Source organism: Hermetia illucens, chromosome 2, assembly GCF_905115235.1.
Source record: "Hermetia illucens chromosome 2, iHerIll2.2.curated.20191125, whole genome shotgun sequence".
NCBI classification, from domain to species: Eukaryota; Metazoa; Arthropoda; class Insecta; order Diptera; family Stratiomyidae; genus Hermetia; species Hermetia illucens.
Genome location: NC_051850.1, coordinates 10,106,900 through 10,126,189, shown reverse-complemented (window position 1 = coordinate 10,126,189; position 19,290 = coordinate 10,106,900). Strand labels below are relative to the sequence as shown.

At 43.9% G+C, this 19,290-nt stretch overlaps 1 protein-coding gene across 1 annotated transcript; it reads right to left on the bottom strand.

Annotated features, from left to right (window-relative positions):
* Positions 1–13,764: 13,764 nt before the first annotated feature.
* Positions 13,765–14,283, bottom strand: LOC119648123. The gene is made up of 2 exons (XM_038049645.1): positions 13,994–14,283; positions 13,765–13,924 (listed from the first exon to the last, which is right to left on the bottom strand). The coding sequence occupies exons 1-2, from the start codon at positions 14,246–14,248 to the stop codon at positions 13,850–13,852; spliced, it is 330 nt and encodes a 109-aa protein (XP_037905573.1). The 5' UTR covers positions 14,249–14,283; the 3' UTR covers positions 13,765–13,849.
* Between the last annotated feature and the right edge of the window lie 5,007 nt (positions 14,284–19,290).

Below are 19,290 nucleotides of genomic sequence, written 5' to 3'. Positions count from 1 at the left end.
GTCGAAGTTATGGTTTCATCAACTTGAGTCCGCATTTGTGGTAAACCGTATTAAGTCAGACGATTTGCAGTACCATCTGACAGTAGGCGCATTAGGCCCTGGTCTTCGCGAAATTTCCGACATTCTGCCTACCTCCGGAAACCGAGAGATGCAAAGCGCTAAAAGCACGTATCTTAGGATGCTTTGCAGAATTAGCAGAGCAGAAGCTGGAGATCATGTTGAATCAACTGGAGCTCGGAGGTAAGAACCCTTCGCCATTATACAGGCAAATAGCAGATCTGGCAGTAACGAATCCCTCAGAAGATCTCCTCAAAGTCAAATGGCTCGCCCTACCCCCGCAAAATGTGCGCAATATTCTGAAAATATTTAAAGTGGGTATCACACAAGAACTTTTTGATGCAACACATACAATCGCCGACTCTCCGATTTGGCCCTCTTCTTTCGCTGTGAGGGCAGTCCCCCCCTCCCCCCCCAACGGTTATCGGTAATAAACGAGTTGTTATCTCAACTCATTGCCGTTTCGAGAGAGATCCTGACACACGTTAACGAGTCCAGCAACAGTTTGTGGAGTCAGAGCAAGTCAACAGATCGTGATAGGCCACGGAGAAGGGAACGCTTGTCTTCAAGGATACGATCGCAGAGCTCGAAGAAGGAAAGCAACCTGTTGTTGTTGTTATTGGCGGTTTTTGGGACTTCGTTAGCAGAACCAACCTCAGCCTCTTCCGCTCCTCCCGCCATGGACGATTCAAACGTGCTTATGAACCATGCGGGCTTGATTTTAGCCGCTAACTTCAGGGGTTTGTTCGGAATCCCATCTAATACGGAGCCTTATTATCCCTAATTAGTCCAGAAATGCCTCGAAGTTCCTCCTCGGTAACCCCGGGGATTGTGAAGACGTTCTGTTGCACCCTTAGTTAAGGTCCATTTTGTTCCTGCTGGGGGAAATGGAGTGCAATTATTTTGAATAAGAGTCGCGGGCACGTCACTTGGTGTTGATTTTTGCCCACGAAGCTTATTCGTTATAACTGCGGCACCCCACGGATTCGTATTTGCTTCAAGGCAAAACTGCTTCTAGCAATTCCGCTTACTTTCTCGTACTCCTAAGGCTACTTCAAAGATTACAATATTCTTCCTCTGACTGCCGATGTTCTGGTTACCTCTTGTCCTTTGGCAAAGCCTCCTCGCTCGCAGACAGGATGCTGTCAACAGCGTGATTTCTTGGTTCCAACAGTGTTTTGGTTGCCTACTGTGGTGGAACTTCCGTTGCGGCATTGTAGAGTTGCATGCCTCAGTTACCCGTTAAAGTAGCTGGCTTACTTTTTCTAGCGCCATCCCCTTCGGGTCATGACTTCCTTCTAATGCCGCTAGGAAAGTGTCTTCCAAGAAAGCTCCAATGGACCACTCAGTACCCTGGTTTTTCCGTTTCTGTTGCTTATTCGACCGTCGCCTCCCCCGTTTCTGATGTTGGAAAGATGGCCTAGTGGTCACTGTGGGTGTAGTGTTCACTCACCCGTCAGATCATCCTCTCCTCAACGAGGCACTGAGGCACGTCAGATCGGCAATCGAGCCTAGCGCCCTGCCTCGGAAGGTGGGCACGCATCCAACATTGGCTGGGTGGACACATTTAATGCCCACACGTTGAAATCGACGGCAATGATTTTGGGGCTGTAGTCGCTAGCGTCCAGCACCAAGTTGTGTAGGATCTCCTTATATTGTGCTAATGTTGCATAAGGAGGGGCATAACAGCTGTAGGTATGGACGTCGTTGAATTTTGCCCTTAGAAAACCGGCTCCCGAAAGTGCCACGGTTTCTTGAGTGGCTTGCCGTCCACATGCCTATATCGCCGCATTTCTCGATGAGTCTTTCACCCACCGCATTACCGTAATTTCGGTAAGGTTCACGTATTAAAGCCACGTCCACATTCGACTCTCGAATGGTTTGCGATTGCAAGTTTTGAGCTGCCTCGCAATGGTTGAGGTTGATTTGCATCTTCTTCATCCTTTTGATGGCACTTTCTCCTATTTCGCTAAGGTTGAATTGTTCCCTTAGCGCAGCACAGATATCTTCTCGTGATGTGACCCCGTCTAGGTCTTTGCACTCTATCACTGCTGCTTCTGAGCTTTCACATCAGCTTGGTCACCTAGCACCTTCTGCACCTGGCCGCGATAGCTATCCACTGTCTTCTAGCTAGATTTGTTTAGTTTCAGTTAATTCAGTTCCAGGTTTCCTCTCTAGTAGGAATAAAATTACCTGGTGCTCGCTAAGAAGGGGGCACCACCGAATGTCAGTCCCATAACCGAGCCAGACCTTTTTATTCGGTTCCTATTTTGCTGGCTAGCTTAATGTCTACATCCTAAATGAACTACGCTTCCTTAGGTTTTTGCTGGTCAGCAGCAATCAGAGGCATCGGAGAGTAGGCTGGTGACGCATATTTTTGACCGTCAAATAAGTCCACATATGGTAGACGAGGTACCATAGCTAACAGGCTGCCTCTTGTCATTCCGTATTTTTTGCCGTATGCCCATGCTGAGGCTCCATCTGTCTAATCCGTACATAATTGCAACGATTTCTCTAGGGCTGAGTTCGGAAGTGATTGGAGAGAGAGAGAGAGAGAGATTGGAATTTCCAATCTTGAGCAGCTCTTCAAAAATTGAGGTAGAATTAATTTTATCTTGCAGTTGACACCTACCTCAATACTGGGTATTTTTTTTGAGCACACAAGTCCTGTCCAAGATACTAATGCTGGACCGTTTGGCACATTACCGCAGGTTATTCAGTGTGGGACCACACCCCCACGTGCTCTTACTCTGTAACAGCGTCTCAATTTTAATATCCGGAGACATCTGGCACTTTGTCACCACTAGGAGATCGCTCCTTACCTTCTTCAGGAGAAAAGGTGTGTGATGCATCATTCGCCTGACCCTTGCAGTAGATCCAATTGTGATTTTTCGATTTTGTCACCGTCCATCTATCCCCCGATTTTCTTGCTCAGAATTGTTGTCATGCGTTGCTTATTTCTTAACTATTTCCTTTTCCTTTTCTGGAGTATATGCTGCATAGGGAGCTATCGAAGCTAGCAGTAATGGTACTAGCGGCCATTATAGGCTGGGCCAGCAATTTGCTTTTCCCTTAGATACTCTTCGGTGGTCCTCCAGGAGTTATGTTGCTGTGCGATGAGGTTCAAGAATTTGTCTCCATTACGCAATTTTTGACACCCATAGAGATTTTTCGTTGGACGACGGTATCAGCCTTCATTTTCCGTAAGTTCGCCCCGCACTTTTGGAGTAGCCTGTCTTACCCTGCCGTTGTCTTTTAGATGAGATTCATCCTCCCCAGTGCGACGACTATCGTGTCCGATTGGTTGGCGAGTTTTTCAATCTTTTTTCCGGCCAGGGATTGGCAAGAGCTCTAGTTAGAGTCAGGCTACGGACACTGGGTAAACCATTCTTTGGGGACCTCAGAGAGATTTCTGGCTGCCAGGTGGGAGAGCTGCTTTCTTTCGTGAATGTTACGGGCTGGCTCTGAAGATCCGAGCCGGCTAGGCTCTGCCTCCCTACTTCCATAACAACAGTCCCGGTCTTAGGAGTTTGTGGCATCAAAACGGCACACCAAAGCGCTAACTGTGCTCCTCGGAGCGGCCACTAATACCTGCCTACCTACCATCCGTCAAGAGAGTATGAAAAAGGAGTGTGTTAGAATTTGAGCGAGTAGAACATAGAGTGACACTCTTCGACGTTTAGCGCTAAACCTGATTGGAGGGAGACATTGTCCATAGGTGATGGTATAGTGGAAAACAGCTTAAGATCGTCGGCATAAAGAAAGTAGGGTTAAGTAAGGAGGAGGGAAGGTCGGTGGTAATAATAAAAACAATAAAGGGTCCAGAACAGATCTCTGTGGGACGCCAGAGGAGGGGGAGAAGGAACGGGTGCCATCAAAAAAGACGCGGCAGGATCGTTCGGAAAGGTGAAGAGGAAGAGGCGAGGCATGAAACAACTGATATTGGCATGCTGAGAGAGGAGAATTTGGACAGAAGTTACTTCTGATTTACAGTAGTGAAGGTTTTAGAAAAGCCAGTGCGGATATTATGCACTTCCTGCCGGGAATTTAGGCAGTTGGTCACACATTGTTGAAATAGAGCAGATTGGAGGCAGTGGATATACGCTTAACAAAGCCGTGTTGCTCATTCACTATGAGGTTGCCAAAATGGGAGGATAACCAGTTGCTGACATATCTTTCTATGATTATGAAACAGGAGGGGAGGAGCGAAATGGGACGGTATTTCACAGCATGATGTGATCGCCACTTTTAGGAATGGGGATGATAAGAGCCTCTTTCGACAAGTTAGGAAAATTTTTCTCTTTGAGGTTCTTGTTGGAGAGGGGAAGGGAGATGGACTGACCAGTTTTAAGCAAAAGGAGGTTCGGTAGATCGTCGTATCATTGGCGTCAAGTGTGTCAACGAGATACTCGACAAGGAGAAAGGTAAGAAGCGGAATGGTAGGAGTTGCGGTGAAAGCTGTATCAAGAGCGGGAGAGAAGAGAAGGGAGGAAAGAGAACGTAGACTGAGGAAAAGTAACGGCAGAGTAAATTGCAAGATAGTTGAAGGGGAGGGGGGAGTTAGTGGAGGAGCCAGAGTATTTAATGGAAGCAGTAGGTAGGTGGGCGGGACTGGGGGAGTTACGAATGTCGGACCAGAATGATTTGAGGTTTTCGAGACCCAATGAGTCTTCAACACCAGCCAAATATTCCTTCCTGGACTTAAGTATTAAGGATTTCCCCGAAGAACGCGAAGTTTTCAAAAAAAAGGAACTCAGCATAGATTCCAGAGGGTAGAAACTATTTCCAAGCAGTGAGTTGATTTTTGTTAACTTCAGCGGTGTACCAGATAGGGTCAGAGCGCAGGGAGTTAGTAAGATGGAAAAATGCCTATTAAAATGGTATTGAAGGTGCTAAGCGGTTGGTCACACGTTAATGGGAAGAGGGTAGGAGGCCATTTACCTGTGGCCATGGCTGAGTTTAGACCTTCGAAGTTTGTCTTCCGAAAGTTAAACTTGGAAGGCTTGCATGCGATAGGAAAATGGAGTCGGGCGATCTGAGCATATGCGTCTGGAAGGGATTGGAAAATGCAAAGCACAGGGAGGTTAGAGAGGACAAGATCAATAGTGGATTTGTATTTTTCTTGGAAACGTTAAATTGGAGCCCGGCACAGGTGTCCATGAAAGTGGATAAAGGAAGGGAAGGGTTGGTGGAGTTACTGGAGAGAGAAGGAAAGACGGGAGTAGTTGGAGAGTGTCGGAAGGGTCAAGTATACACAGAGGATGAAAGGAAGAGAGAGGAATAAAACGATTAGCACATTTGATAACCTGTCTGAGAAATCCTCGAATAGAGGAGGGCCCTGCGGCAGGGGAAATATACGTAGGAATTAGTGTTAAAGCCGGGTTCAGGCGTTAGTTAGGATTTCATCTCCACTGAATTTATACTGCCAACTTAATAGCGACGTAGTTTTGAATGTACTTGCAGCCCTGATAAGGTTGTTATCGGGAAAGAGGCAGCTGTAATGTTGGATTGAGAGCTCTTCCCTAGAAGTCTGGTGTATAGTAAGAGTTGTGAGCTCATGGGCAACCTATTCCAAACCGTTTGACAAGTAAGAAGTCCGAGCCATCCCGGATTGGCGTCTTCAGTACCGACCACCCCATGGCAGTTATCCGGGGCTACCAAATGGAGACGCGGACTGACTTGACTCGGATATAAACAACGATCGTTGCCATGAATTTAAAATCGGGTCTCATCCTTCGATAATATATCCTTTATCCCTACAACTTCACAACTTCTGTATTGAACGGAGCGATCGATATCCTTTTGCGTGAAGTATTTATTCGTGAGTAGGATCTTAGAGAGAAAATCCACCCCCCCCCCCCCGCCGGTCCGAGGGGAATTACCCCTTTCCTCCTCCCTCACGTCAGGCCTGAATACAATCCATGCAGGTAGATGTTTTTGTAAGGTCTCGGGGCGTTTCATTGAAGCAGTGTTTGAAAAAGTTTTGTTCGTGGGGTTGGAAGAGCCCTTAATTAACTAACAAATGCGACAATGAAAAGCGGATATTGTGTAGAATTGCATCATCGTCTCATCTCCAACAAGCCACCATCATGGATGCATTTGCTTGGAAACATATCGCTCTTTGTGAAAGAAATCTGAATGTCAATGTCGTTATCAATGAAGCCTTATCACTAATTACAGTGTATTTCTGCTGAAACGAGTTTTGTTACAGAACATTTGTTTCATTTTGTAAAAATTTGCGATTATTATTCTTGGATTTCTAACAAGTGCATCTGCTGGGTGGGCCAGTTCAGTGTTTCTCAATGTAAGAGATAGACGAGGAATGTACCCGATTGTTAGATGAATCTAAAGTAATTATCTGGAGTATAATAGATACTGTCTAATCACAGCCCATAACAATTAAAGAATAGTGCAAACTGTAGCTAAAAATTATATGCGTGACCGGATTTGAATCATGGATTTTATGGAAGTGTTCATTATCAGTTGGATTAGCTACAACTGTCTGACACTATAAATACCAAGCCCACTGGTCCTATCTCCTTTAGTTTAGATCCAAATGGCGGTGATTCGCTACTACGTCCTTGTGATCCTAGTTGTGGTGACATTACAGCCCGCAACTTGTCAAAATCGGACCATCATTCGTCCTATATGCCGGGAGACAAAAACATTGATCCGCCTGCCACATCCTGATTGCCGCAAATATTATATTTGTTACTACGGAATATTGAGGGAAATGCAGTGTCCAAGGAATCACTACTTTAATCCTCAACTTCAGGTAACTACTTTCTCCCATTAATAACATTCAGAGTTGGTTATTAATCCGGGGTTGAAAAATATAACACTTTCCCTTTCTTGGTCAAATATTTCTTTAATCCCCTCAAAATTCACCGTGCTTCGGGAACCAGTTGTTTGCTTTCTAATTGCGAATTCTTCTTTTTATGAAATGAGGAAAGGAACGGTTGGATTTCGATCGAAATTTGCCAAAAATTATGAAGGACAGTTTGACCTGGATCAGTTTCCTTAATCTTGAAGTATTTTTTTTGTTTCAGGCTTGTGGGTATCCTCTTCCATGGATAAATCGCGGTTCACTTTGCGTTAATTGTTGTGCAGTGGTTTGACTTAAAGTCAAAAAAATAAAGAGAGGAGTAGGTGATGCAATGTTAAGTGAGTTGAACTACAGAAACACAGTTGGTAGACCATGGAAATATCCTGAGACTATAAGTTTATAATGTAGCAGTTATAAACAATTTTATTTTTAAGTTGCTAAATTAACTTTTTATAAAGAATACAGTTAATAAAAATTCTTTGTACCAACGACCGAGAAGCAATCACTTCCATTTAAAGTACAAAAAAAAAAAAAAAACTATTGTAAAAAGATAATCCCTATTCATAGGTAAGACTGCTCAACGCCCTGAAGACTGCTTTATTGCTGCTTCATATCGTTACGCGGTTGCCTTTCAACCAAGGTTGTCATTCTTATGATCACATGTACTTGATCCTGAAAGATCGTTGTATATTATCTTCTAGAAAAGCCCAGAGATAGACCTTTGTTCCTCTGCCACTTGGCATGAGTACTTTAGGTCTTATATCTTCTACAAAACAGAGGTTTGTTATCCCAGAATTAAAAGGTATTACAAGAACCGTACTTAGTTCTTCCAATATCTCTTCCAAACCTCTGTGTCCCTTACATCCGCTGTTTCCTCACAGACCTAAATGATATGGTCTATGAGCTGATCTCATTATAATGCTCTATATATCTGCAGTTGCAAATGGAGTAGTTCATCTAGAGTCGCGTCATATATAGCGTTCATGCTTCTGGTGATATCCACACATATGGTTCTTTGTAGTGAAGCTATTGCCTCAATTTAATCGACTGCACTATGGATGCCCAAGTGAATATCGGCCTAGTGACAGTAACGTATGTGCATACAGCCACATGAGTCCTATGTCCCCATATAGAGGTAACGGTCCGCCTTCATATTCATCAACAACACAGCCTGGTATGCAAAAGACCACCGGAGCTATTCGGAAAAAATCACTGATGCTTCAATGGGACAATAACCGCAATCTCCTCTTCTTGTTACGAATCGTAACACAGTTGCCCAAACTTTTAACATCCTTCTCGCCGCCGACAAAGCTCCACTTTCCATCGCTGCTCTAAACGCCGTCCCGAGTTATTGGTGGCCTTCTTACCAAAACAATTATTTCCCTGCAGGCTCACGTTCGCCACTTCCACGAACAAGGTATTGGAGTACACAAAAACCAAGGTTGGCTCAATTTCACCACTGTCATATGTCAAACTGGTAGAGGACAGCAACTCCGACCCAGGAATAGCTTCTTTTAAAGTCACTTATCCGCAGGAATGGTCTGGAAGTGTGTTCAATAAGCCATACAAACGTATGCGAGTAAATGTCAGGGCAGCCTGCTTCACCGATCAATTTATCTGGATCTGTGTTCATTGACCGCCTATTTTATCAAAATGTTGGGGGCTGAAGAACCAAACTAGCGGCCTTCAAGTTATCCACGCTGGCTCAGAGCATCATGTAATTGGTATCTCTGAAACTTGGCTTGATGATAATTTGTTGAATTCAGGGCTCGCCGAAGTGTATTTCATTTTCCGCTGGCATAGAGACCGGGCTGCATTACGTAAGTTCACTGGTGGTGGGGTCCTAATTGCCACAAAAGATCAACTCCGTGCCGTACCCGTTTCTTCCTCCTTTGGTTCACCTTATGAAAGTGCCTTACATGCCTCTCCACCCAACTCTCTAGCCTTCACTGTATCTTGAATATACGTCCCATGTGCTTGCTCTTCTCACCTCTATAAAGAATTGTTTGACAGCTTGTCGGAACTCCTTACTGCCAAATTCCCTTCCCACCTTTTCTTCCTCTGAAGAGATTTTAATCTCACTATTTTCACCTCACATCCTTGTCTTCCAAGTAGTCCCAACAACCTATTCCACTTTTCCCTTCTACTCTCTTCTTTCATGAATACTTGTTCTGCCCTGAATTTCAACACTACCTAAAATCCTCTGGGCCGCAGTATTGATTTCTTCCTTTTCCACCTCTCCGAGCGCCAACTCTCTCTATTTCCTTGTACATTCACAAATTTCAAAGGTAACGCTCAACAGTCCCCATTTGAATTTTAAACGGATCTTTTTCGTTCAAACTTCAAAACTGCGCGTAAATCTGTTAAGCTCAACTTCCGAAAAGCCAATTTTGACGTTTTCAACTCAGCCTTAGTGTAGTTTATTTTAAGGCTATGCGCATTACGGTCAAATTCATGCTGAGCGTCAAGGCCGCCGTTGCCCTAAACTAACTTGACACCGTTTTGGTCCCACACTCGTTATTCCCGTACGCCTACTCAATCTTTCCCTTCCATCAATTTCACTGACTTCACTGTCACCTCTCCACGACAATCCGGCGCCCTTCTCTGTTTTTACTTCTCTTCCGTGTTTACTACCTCAACCTTCTACACTTCTTCCAGATGCACACTGCTCCGGATCTCTGGCCTTTCCTGTCCTTACGTCTTCCTTAGTTGAATTCCTCATTGGTAATCTTTACAACAATGTCGAACCTGCTCTCGATGGGCTTCCTAACTTCTTCCTTGTTAACTGTAAAGCACCCGCTTCCCGCCTTCTGTGTATAATCTTCAACAAAAGCATCGAAGAACAAACATTTATCATCTTTGGAAAGAGGCCTCTATTATCCCCACCTCTCTTGCTACAAAATCCTCGAGCGGTACGTTAACGGCTTGCTGACCAGGCACTTCGCTCTACTCATTGTGAAAGAACAGCATGTTTTCGTGAAGCATCGATCTATTGCTTCAAACCTTCTTTGCTAAATGCCTTAACGATAGGCGGTACACGCTCTTTATACCGATTTCCCAAAAGCCTTTGATACCGTTGAGCACAATATTCTCCTCGTCAAACTCCCTCTAGTCAACTTCTCCCATCAATCGTCTCTTGGCTTTCCTCCTACCTCTCGTAACGTTTCTGCAGGTTTTTTTTTGCATGGTTACTCATCTTCTTCTTCTGGTGTTCCCAAGGTTCTATACTTGGCCCCTCTCCTATTCTTATATTTTATCAATGACCTCCCCTCTACCCTGACCTGTCCGTGTTTGCTTTACGGGGATGACCTTAAATTGTTGCCTCTGTTTCGTCTCGTCGTTGGATTGTGCTCTCTTGCAGTTCAATTTTGATCATTGGTCTTGTCGATTAACAAGTTGACATTAAATGCCAGTAAATGCCACTGCATATTCTATTTGCTTAAGCACTCTCCAACATCCTTTCCTTGATCTCTTGGCGAACAACTCCTTTCACTAATGACCTCCTTTCAAGACCATCTTTTTCAAAAACGACCTTCCCTTTATGGACTATTCGTCACGGTTCTGCATCTCCAATGAAAAATCTTCCTTGATATTTGTACCCTTTTCAAACCCTGTAATAGCCTGATGGACTCCTTTGCCAGCCCCGATATTATTTTCCGCGTTGCCTCTCTTAGTACACTTAGTGTGGGGATTTTTGAAACCATATGCGCAGAGTTCGACATCAACTTTCACTTCCCAATCCCGAGATTATGCCGGTCCTAGAACCCCTTACAGCTTGGGTCCTTTCGCTCTGTCTCCTTCCTTAGTTTTAAGTGTAAGTTACCCCTCTCCGAGGACAATATGTAACTAGGCTAAAAAATAAAACTAATTTTTATAAATGATACCGTCATCATCATCATCAACGGCGTAATGAACGGACAAGAACATTGACTGGTACCCATGATGGAACACAAAACCTGGGAAACGCCTGATCAATCAACACCATCGTGGCTATCCAGTAAACCACGTGATTTGTCTGTGTTTCCTAGTCAGCCGAAAAATGAAACCTGCTGATTTCGATTTTAGAAACTTGAGTGGACAGCTATGCACTATGTCAGACAAATTTCGGAATATAAGCCTCGTTAAAGTTAACCCCCTTATAGAGGGGATTGCCAAGTTGGAGATGGATACTTTTTACGAGGTAATGAATCGTCGAAGCCTGCCCCAGGTATAATACCGAAATTATACTGGGAGGTCCTAACAGCCAAGTAGGGGCGCAGTAGGTATTCAGGAGTTATTTCGTTATTTATCGACCGTCGTTCGTTTCGTCGACCACACCCATTACCCATCGTTACGCGGTTAATTGAAATGCCTTTCAATTTCCCCCACGACTTCCCGAGATGCAGGTACTCCTCCTCTAAAGTTCTGCGCCAAGTGCCCTTGGGGCGCCCCACCATCTTAGGAGAGTGGATTCCTCTGCTTGGCGTAGTCGCGATTGTTGTCTCTTTTTAATGTGTAACCTACCCACTGCCACTTTCGCCTTCCGATCAAAGTGCGTAAGATCCGTGGATTACAAGCAAGGATTGCTTATTTGGAGACAACAATCCAAACAACCTTCGCTCTATCACTGACTTCACATCCTTACAACAGCCACAATGGCGCAAGGATACCGCCATTACCACCCTGGCCCCTTATTAAGGACTTCTTGATTCGGAAGGCGGGAAACTTCAATCACCAAATACTTCTCAAAAACAGGGGTCCGCGAGCAATGACCATCTCGTGAAGAAGTAGACAAAGCAGTGCCCAGAAATACGTATATTCTCCACTCGGAGGAAACGATACCATCAATACTTCGTGGCTTGATGGTGAAATGGTGGGGTTGCATGAGGGTCAGCCTTACGCTCTTATTGTTTCGGGTTCGAACCATGCTCGTCAGGGATGTTCGTGTTCATTTTAATGCTTGTCCCGTGGAGACTGTATCGATGTATCCATAAAACGGTGAAAAGGAGTAAACGATCTTTCCTGGCCTGGAGCACTCTTACTCCACACCGCATATCGAGCCTATAAGCCTAAGATACCCCTAGCGTGCTTTTCATTAAACCCTTCCAAACCCCTGACGCCTTCAAAAAAGGAGAAAACAATGATCCTCTAGATTATTTAACGCTTCTTTCGAAATCGACATCTCCTTCCATTCAGGCGATAAACCGTACTTTGATCCTTTTTGTGGCTGTTTGAAAAGTGCTAATGTGTCGGACATGCAGCACTGACTGCTACCGTCAGTATCGCTGCATCATATGCGACTGCATGCAGCCAGCTGTCAAATGCCCTAACTTTGCTAAAGATAAGACGAGGACGAACGGCCAGAAATGGAATTAATCGCAAGCCACCAAGAAGTCTGTCGTGTCCGTATAGCAATATGGACTCGTCTACAAGCTGGATCCTTGATTTCTATTCCCACCTATGGAAGCTAATCCTCTCTTTCTTAGATGTCCTCACGACTTATATCGTGCTGGAATCCCGAAAGGTTCCGTACTTTTTTCAACCCCTTTTGCTCTATTTATAGCGAATAACTTTAAGCCATTTTTCCGGCACAACTCAATCAAGATCCTTCAATATGTTGATGACCTTATCGTCTAAACGTCCATGAAAGATATTTTGTGCGGTTAGGATTGTCCTAGTTTGGCGCACTTTACTGGCACTTTACCAGGCGGAACCTTGGCTTTAAACTTCTAATACCAAGAGCCTGCCCTTTAGTATCAATTCAACTTTCATCCCTACCATTGCATAAGGTGTTTATCTAGGTATTTCGATTTCTGTTTAATATTCCGCATGTCAACACGGCATTAAGCCGAGTAAACAGCGCCTTTAGGTCCTTGAAATCCATCATCTAATTTAACAAAGCAACCTCGCAAATGGTCAAAGTTTTGTGCCACAACCAGTTGACGAGATCTTTGACCACTTTCGGATTAACTGACCTAAGGTTTCCAGAGGACACATGGAGAGCCTATGTTTCAAGTCAAGCCTTCACCTCCTCACTGTACGGGCATGCTTAGAAATGAGGAAGGTCCGAAGTACATCTCCAACGAGGTCTTTGATGCTTTCGCTTAAACATCGCGTGCCGAATTTCGTAGAAGGGTATCTGGATAGCCCTTCATTAACTTATAACTTCCATTTTCAAATTTTCGACCCATTCATTTTTTACGAATAGTTCGAAATATTGGAGGAAAGGCTTAATAAGAACCTCACAAGGAAGGCACTGTCTAGGCCATTATTAACCCCATTTAAATTTTCCTCTTACTTATTCCTAACATAACTAGACTTTCCATTCCAGCCTTTTCAGGGGCTGCTCCTCTTGCCGTCCCTACGTACTTGAAGAGAACGATAGGACCTGAGGGTGCAAGCGACTCAGAGCCATTTCCCTTTTGCCACGGAGCCTCATCAGAGGTTAGCTGGTATCATGAGAACCGCAATGGTCTTCTGAGAGCATATACTGCAGGCAAATTCCTGGGTGATGTATTGTCGGTCCGGTTATTCGTGGTAGGCCCCCTTGTGGGATTTTCATCGTGGTTGTGATTGGACCCATATTGAGAGCAAAGCTCCTTTTGGGCTCAAGCGTCTTAGTTGTGATAGAGCTACTAGATGGGTATCACATCTACTGGTATAAATGCAGAGTCTTCACTTGGTACAAACCTGGTGCCAATCACGGCGGGGCTCTGATTGTGGTTGCCAAATTAATTCGTGTCCAAAGAGGTTCCTGGGATTATGCCTACATGCCAGGTATTCACGTCAAGCCCACAGGACCTTCTCCATCCTGCATTTACATAAAATTTATTGTTTTTTTTTTGTAGAGTAAATTGAGGAGATATATTCAAATATTCCGGTAAGGGATTAGCTCGCAGCGATTGATAATGGATTATTAATTTATTTGAAAGATTACATCAAATATTATCGGGAGATGAGTCCATATTTGAAATGAAATTCTTGAATTTATTTACAAATTAGCCGCCTTGCGTATTTTCTGTATTTCTGAACACATCCTGCCTGACTGGGATAGTCACATACCTAAAAAAATTAACAAAATTCCAATACAGTTTAGCAATTAACAAAATATCTTTTTTTTGTCTCCATCACCTGGTATCGAGGATTGAAATGGAGTCCACGTTTGCACTCCATTTGCACCCTCTGTCCACGGTCGCAAATATAAAACTTTCTACAGTCCCGGTGAGGTAGCAAAACTGTCCCTTTTGTTTCCCATTTTGGACACACTGAGTATCGGGAACGCCCAGCCTGGTAGCGTCCAGCCTGGTGACGTCCAGCCTGGGAAAGTGCAAGGACTGAGATAAAAATCAAAAGTACTAAACAACTGGAATGGAATCTGGCTGCCATTTCACCGGAGAATACTGGCCTTGTGGACACAGTATGGCTGGTATTTATAGTAAAAATTAATATTCGGGAAAGGTAAATGAATACCAGCTGATTAAATAAAGCTTCCCCTCATTTTGGATACAAATATCTGTGACTTCGATATTTATTATGATTATCTCGATCTGAATCAAATAATAATGATTTAAGCTGTTTTATCTCATATAAAAAAATATTTTATGAATCAAGCGCTTCTTCATTCAATACTTAATGGAATAAGTAAAATGAATGATTAAGCAAAATCAATTTAAATATTAATGAAAGTTGGGAAAGCCTGGTAGCTGTATAGAGCAGTCAAGGGTTCTGTCAATTTTTTGCCAGATAAAGCGTTCGGTTATTCTAACTTTTCACCGCTCTACAATTGCTTGCAGATTGCTCGAGTATCGAGCTCACTACAAGGACACCAGGAGTTCAACTAATATGAAGGTCCTATTATTTCGGATATATTGCGTTGAACATTGGGGTCAGCAATCATGTGGTTGTGGTCAATAAATGAGGAAGATCCATGCTCATGGAAAAATATCATCACTCGATGATTCCCCATCTTCTTCGCTAGTTTTTTGTTGTGAGTCACTCTCTTATATGGAACACGACTTCCACCAAATTTTCCTATTTTGGCACTTATCTAATAATGGATAGATAACACTACCATTTTAGAATTTGTGTCGTTAGGTCATGGCAATACATACCGCGATCTGTCTAGCATATATCTTCGACTAAAAGTACAACTTATTAAAGCAAAAGATGGGAAAGAGGAATTGTACGATAAAGCTGATTCACCAATTGTCGTTGTCAATAATGCTTTGCATTCGCTGTTCAGGTAATGTACAATACAGTTAAATGTTAGCCCAATAGCGCAAACTGACCACAATTACTAATACAGAGCGTTTGGGGATATCACTCACCACAAAAACCGATACCCAGACAAATACATCAAACGAGCTTAATAAACCCCAAAAAGCACACCAAGAAGATCGATACCCCCTATAAAGACACCAAATTAAACTAGACACTCCCCGAAAACACTTGAAAAAGATCGCTACCTCAGAAACGCACCAAAAACAGCTTGACATCTCCCAAGACTCCCATTGAAGCTTCATATCCCAGAAACAACCAAAACATAACTCGGTATCATCCAAGACACACAGCAAAAGTACTTATCCCCGCCAAAAGCACACACCCCCACACAAAACACCACCTAAGGCCAAGGCCCAAGGCGCAAAGCCCCTACCAAAGACACACACCCCAAGCCCCCACCAAAGGTACACCCCTTACTCAAGGCCCACACCCGAAAGCTCACAGTGCGAAAGAGACGGAGCGGGCGAGATAGCATGAAAGCTTAAAAGCTCTATCGTAGTATCTCATTCTAACACACAGAACCTATTGGGAGAGTATCCCTCTTACTATTATGGATGTTGGAGAGGGAAGTTATGCTATTTCAACAATTTAAGGACGATTTTTATGTGACTGAAAAGATATCTATTTAAATACAAAAAAATCTGAAAAATGGAAAATAGCTTACTTATTGTTGGGTTAATATAACATAACCACATTTTATCGTCAAGGAACTTAATAAAGAGCGAGTACCGTAGAGAGAAAATCTTGGCCCGGATTGAAAATTAAGCGGACCCCCTATTATCCCTTCAAAATTTAATTATTTCAATGGGAAACTCAATTCAGGACCCGTCAAAAACTTGGCGGCCGAAAGAAATCATTCCAGTATTTTTCTCGAACCGCAAGAATATCGCACAACTTGTCCGTTTGGAATCATCGTCACCTAGGGCATTCTGGGTGTTTTGTAACGACTATACGGTGTTTATCATCGCCCACGGCGGCGGCAGAAACTGGTTTTCGGACGCGGCAAGAGTGTGTCGGTCCCTGCTGGGAGTAGGTTTCCCTAGCTGGAGAGCATCTGTTTGCCTACTGCTCATGTTTTAAGGGCAAGCGGATCTGGCGGTGGTCCCGGGATGGTCCTTATTATACTAGAAAAGGTGCTAATAGGACTCCGCCAATGGGCAGTTTGGTTTTTAATATGCAGCCTCCGAATATGTTGGGAATTTTCAGTTTCAAGTAAGACCGGACGGAATTGTGGTTTCTAGTTTAGATACCACTGTCGTCGAACTGGACATCGTGAGTTTCAGCCATACTACTCCTAGCTTTAAATCGTCGATGTCGCGGTCCTTCATGGAACAAGAGTCTATAAGAATGATGGTCACTGGAAGCCAGGGAAGATGCGAAGAAGGTCCGCGGGAGTTCTGTTCAACAACCAACTGATCAAGATTGTGTATAGGGATGCCTGACCTGTCGACGAGCGGTATGAAAAACAGCGCGCTAAATGCCAGACGATTTTAGTAGAATTCAACAGAAAACGCATGCTTATCGAGTATCTTCTGGACTGCAAGGGAACCAGTGGGATATATCCTTTGTGTGATTTCTCTCAGTTTCTCCCCGGATTCCTTGTGATAGTACATATGTGAGGATCCAATCTCCAGGGACGTTTTCTTTCATACGATGAGATTTCTAGGAGGCCGGTTATTATTATCTGGTTTCCGAAGATTCATATAAATAGGGGGATAAGCTCGTTCAATCCTTCTGTTTAGGTGGTGATCAAGGATCTCAATGAACAGCGAACCTACTGCAGTCCGCGTAAATACGAAGTGTAGTTCGGAGTCAAGAACATAAAAGTGAAACATAACGATGAACTAGATCTATTTGTCGTTGCCAACGAGCTGCCCGAAGAGATCAAAATCAACGCTCCGAGGAGTTATGATCTCCCTACAATTCCAAGTACACCACCGCTACTCTGTTCTGAGCGGAAGACATCGACGACATCTAAGGCCTCTAGAGTGAATATTGCAATTTATTCCACAAGAGATATTACAATTTGTTCCACAAGAAATACTGATCGGGATACCTAAAGCTTGTATCCTCAGGAGGAAGAGTTCGCACGCTTTCCTGTATCCGGACCGGAATTTTAGGGGCTTAACGGTGGTCAAACTGGAACAGGCGGGAACGGAAAACAGGCTTACATGGCTCACCACCGATCAACTCCACCAGAAAAACTGCAACATTTGACGCCTACTATCACAGTAAAGAAGGTCAACCTGTTGATAGGCTGCGACACTAATGCGAGACATACACTTGGAGGTAGCTTGGAAGCCAAAGAGGAGAGTTTCTCTTTGACTTTATTATCAACACAAACCTATCGTTGTGTAACACGGGCAGTAAACCAAACTTTCATTTTTCAAGCCCCGAGAACTGTGGTGCTTGTGGAAGGTTCTTGATATCATTTTAATAACAGAAAACAGAGTTGAGAACTGGAGAATATCTGGCCAGAGCTCTTTCTCAGATCACAGTTGGATACCTTTCAGTGTAAATCTCGCTGTAGAGCTCTCAAACTCTAACCAAAAGGGTCGACTGGGGGAAGTTTGGTAAAGTCAGCAAGAACAAACTCTCTGGTACTTGAAGTAATTACATAGGTATATTAGACGAAGTAGAGTCAAAAGTGGAGCCTCTCGAAAAAGCCATTGTCTTCGTTGTCTAGTGATCTGCTAAAAACAGCAATAAGCAGGCTCAGGAAGCGGACCAGGGAGGTCATCAACATTGCAGCAGGTACTAAGTTAAAAGACGGCCATCAAGAATGCCAAGAAGCGGTTCTAGCTGGGTGGTTGTCAAGCAAATTTGCGAGACTCACTAAGACTTTTGACAAGGGAACTAGGAGCCCATCTTTTCCTAAGAAATCAGAAGGCTCTTGAAGGAATCTCCGGTGAGAATTTGGAGCTGCTAGTTTAGACGCACTTCCCCGCCAGCGAGGAGGACTGTGAGTCAAAACCTTGCATGGAGGGTATGCAGCTTTAGTCTTGTGAAATTGTTAAATACCCAAATTGCCCAAAGGGAGGATATGGAAACCTGAAAAAAGGTAGCACCTGGAACATAAGCTCAGACGTTATCATAAACTCCAAACGAGGTGAAGGAGCATGCATAAGCATTTCTTAGGAGATTGAAGGCAGACTTCAAACTCAACAGTTTGGAATGTAATTTGAACCGCATAACACGGTTCTAGGCCTGAGTTGGAGTTCAAGAAATCCAAGGATATAATCGCGAACAACAGAGGCCGACATAAGGACTAGTGAGCGCGAGAGTACTATAGCCTGCAAGGATATACATGGTTGAGATCACCATGAAAAAGTAGTTCGTCTTTATCGAATTAGAAGAATTAGCGGTGAAAACGTTAAGGAAAACTTACGGTGGAATACAAGCTGTAATTATCAGCTTACAAGTTGAGGTAGGAGGAAGCAGGTGGAACTGAAGCGGTACTTTAGATGCCCCCGCTTTAATCACATTAAAAAGGCATATTACTAATTCGAATGACAGGTCGAAGTAATGCAGGAGATGTAGAGCGGAAGGCCATATTAGTAAGGATTGTGGATTTAAATTGTTTACTGTGCAAAGAGAAGGAGGATGTGGACCATAGGCACATTGCGGACAGGTTACCTTGTGTCTACTACTTGTGTCATTGGAAATTTCGCCTCCGAAGAGACGGGGTTTTTCTGGCGAACTAGACGGAAGATTTCTGGAGGAATGCGCCCTTACGGGACCCTCACCAAAGGTGCAACTCTAGCGGGTTGACTTATTTAACATCACATCCACTCCGAGTCCAACCTCCAAGCCTTCCAGAAAATCATGGGTCAGCAAAAATGATAGGGACCCCCGGATATAGCATAGCAGCTCCACCGAGCGCTACACTTGCCGAGTATGAGTAGATACTGAGTGCTCTGATTCTGGACGCGGGATGACGTTGACCGAAAATCATAGCAGAGGTTTTTGAATGGGGCAGCCTTACAAAGAATGTGAGAGGGCGTGTTCTGCTCGAAGCATACAGGGAGCTAAACGTGATACTCGCGAATGTTAGGACCATATGTACTTTCAGAGAGAGGCCTTTATTCTAAAGCGGCGCTTTAGTCATTAGTGTTGTTTGGCAAGTCAGTGTATCAGTAATTATCAAC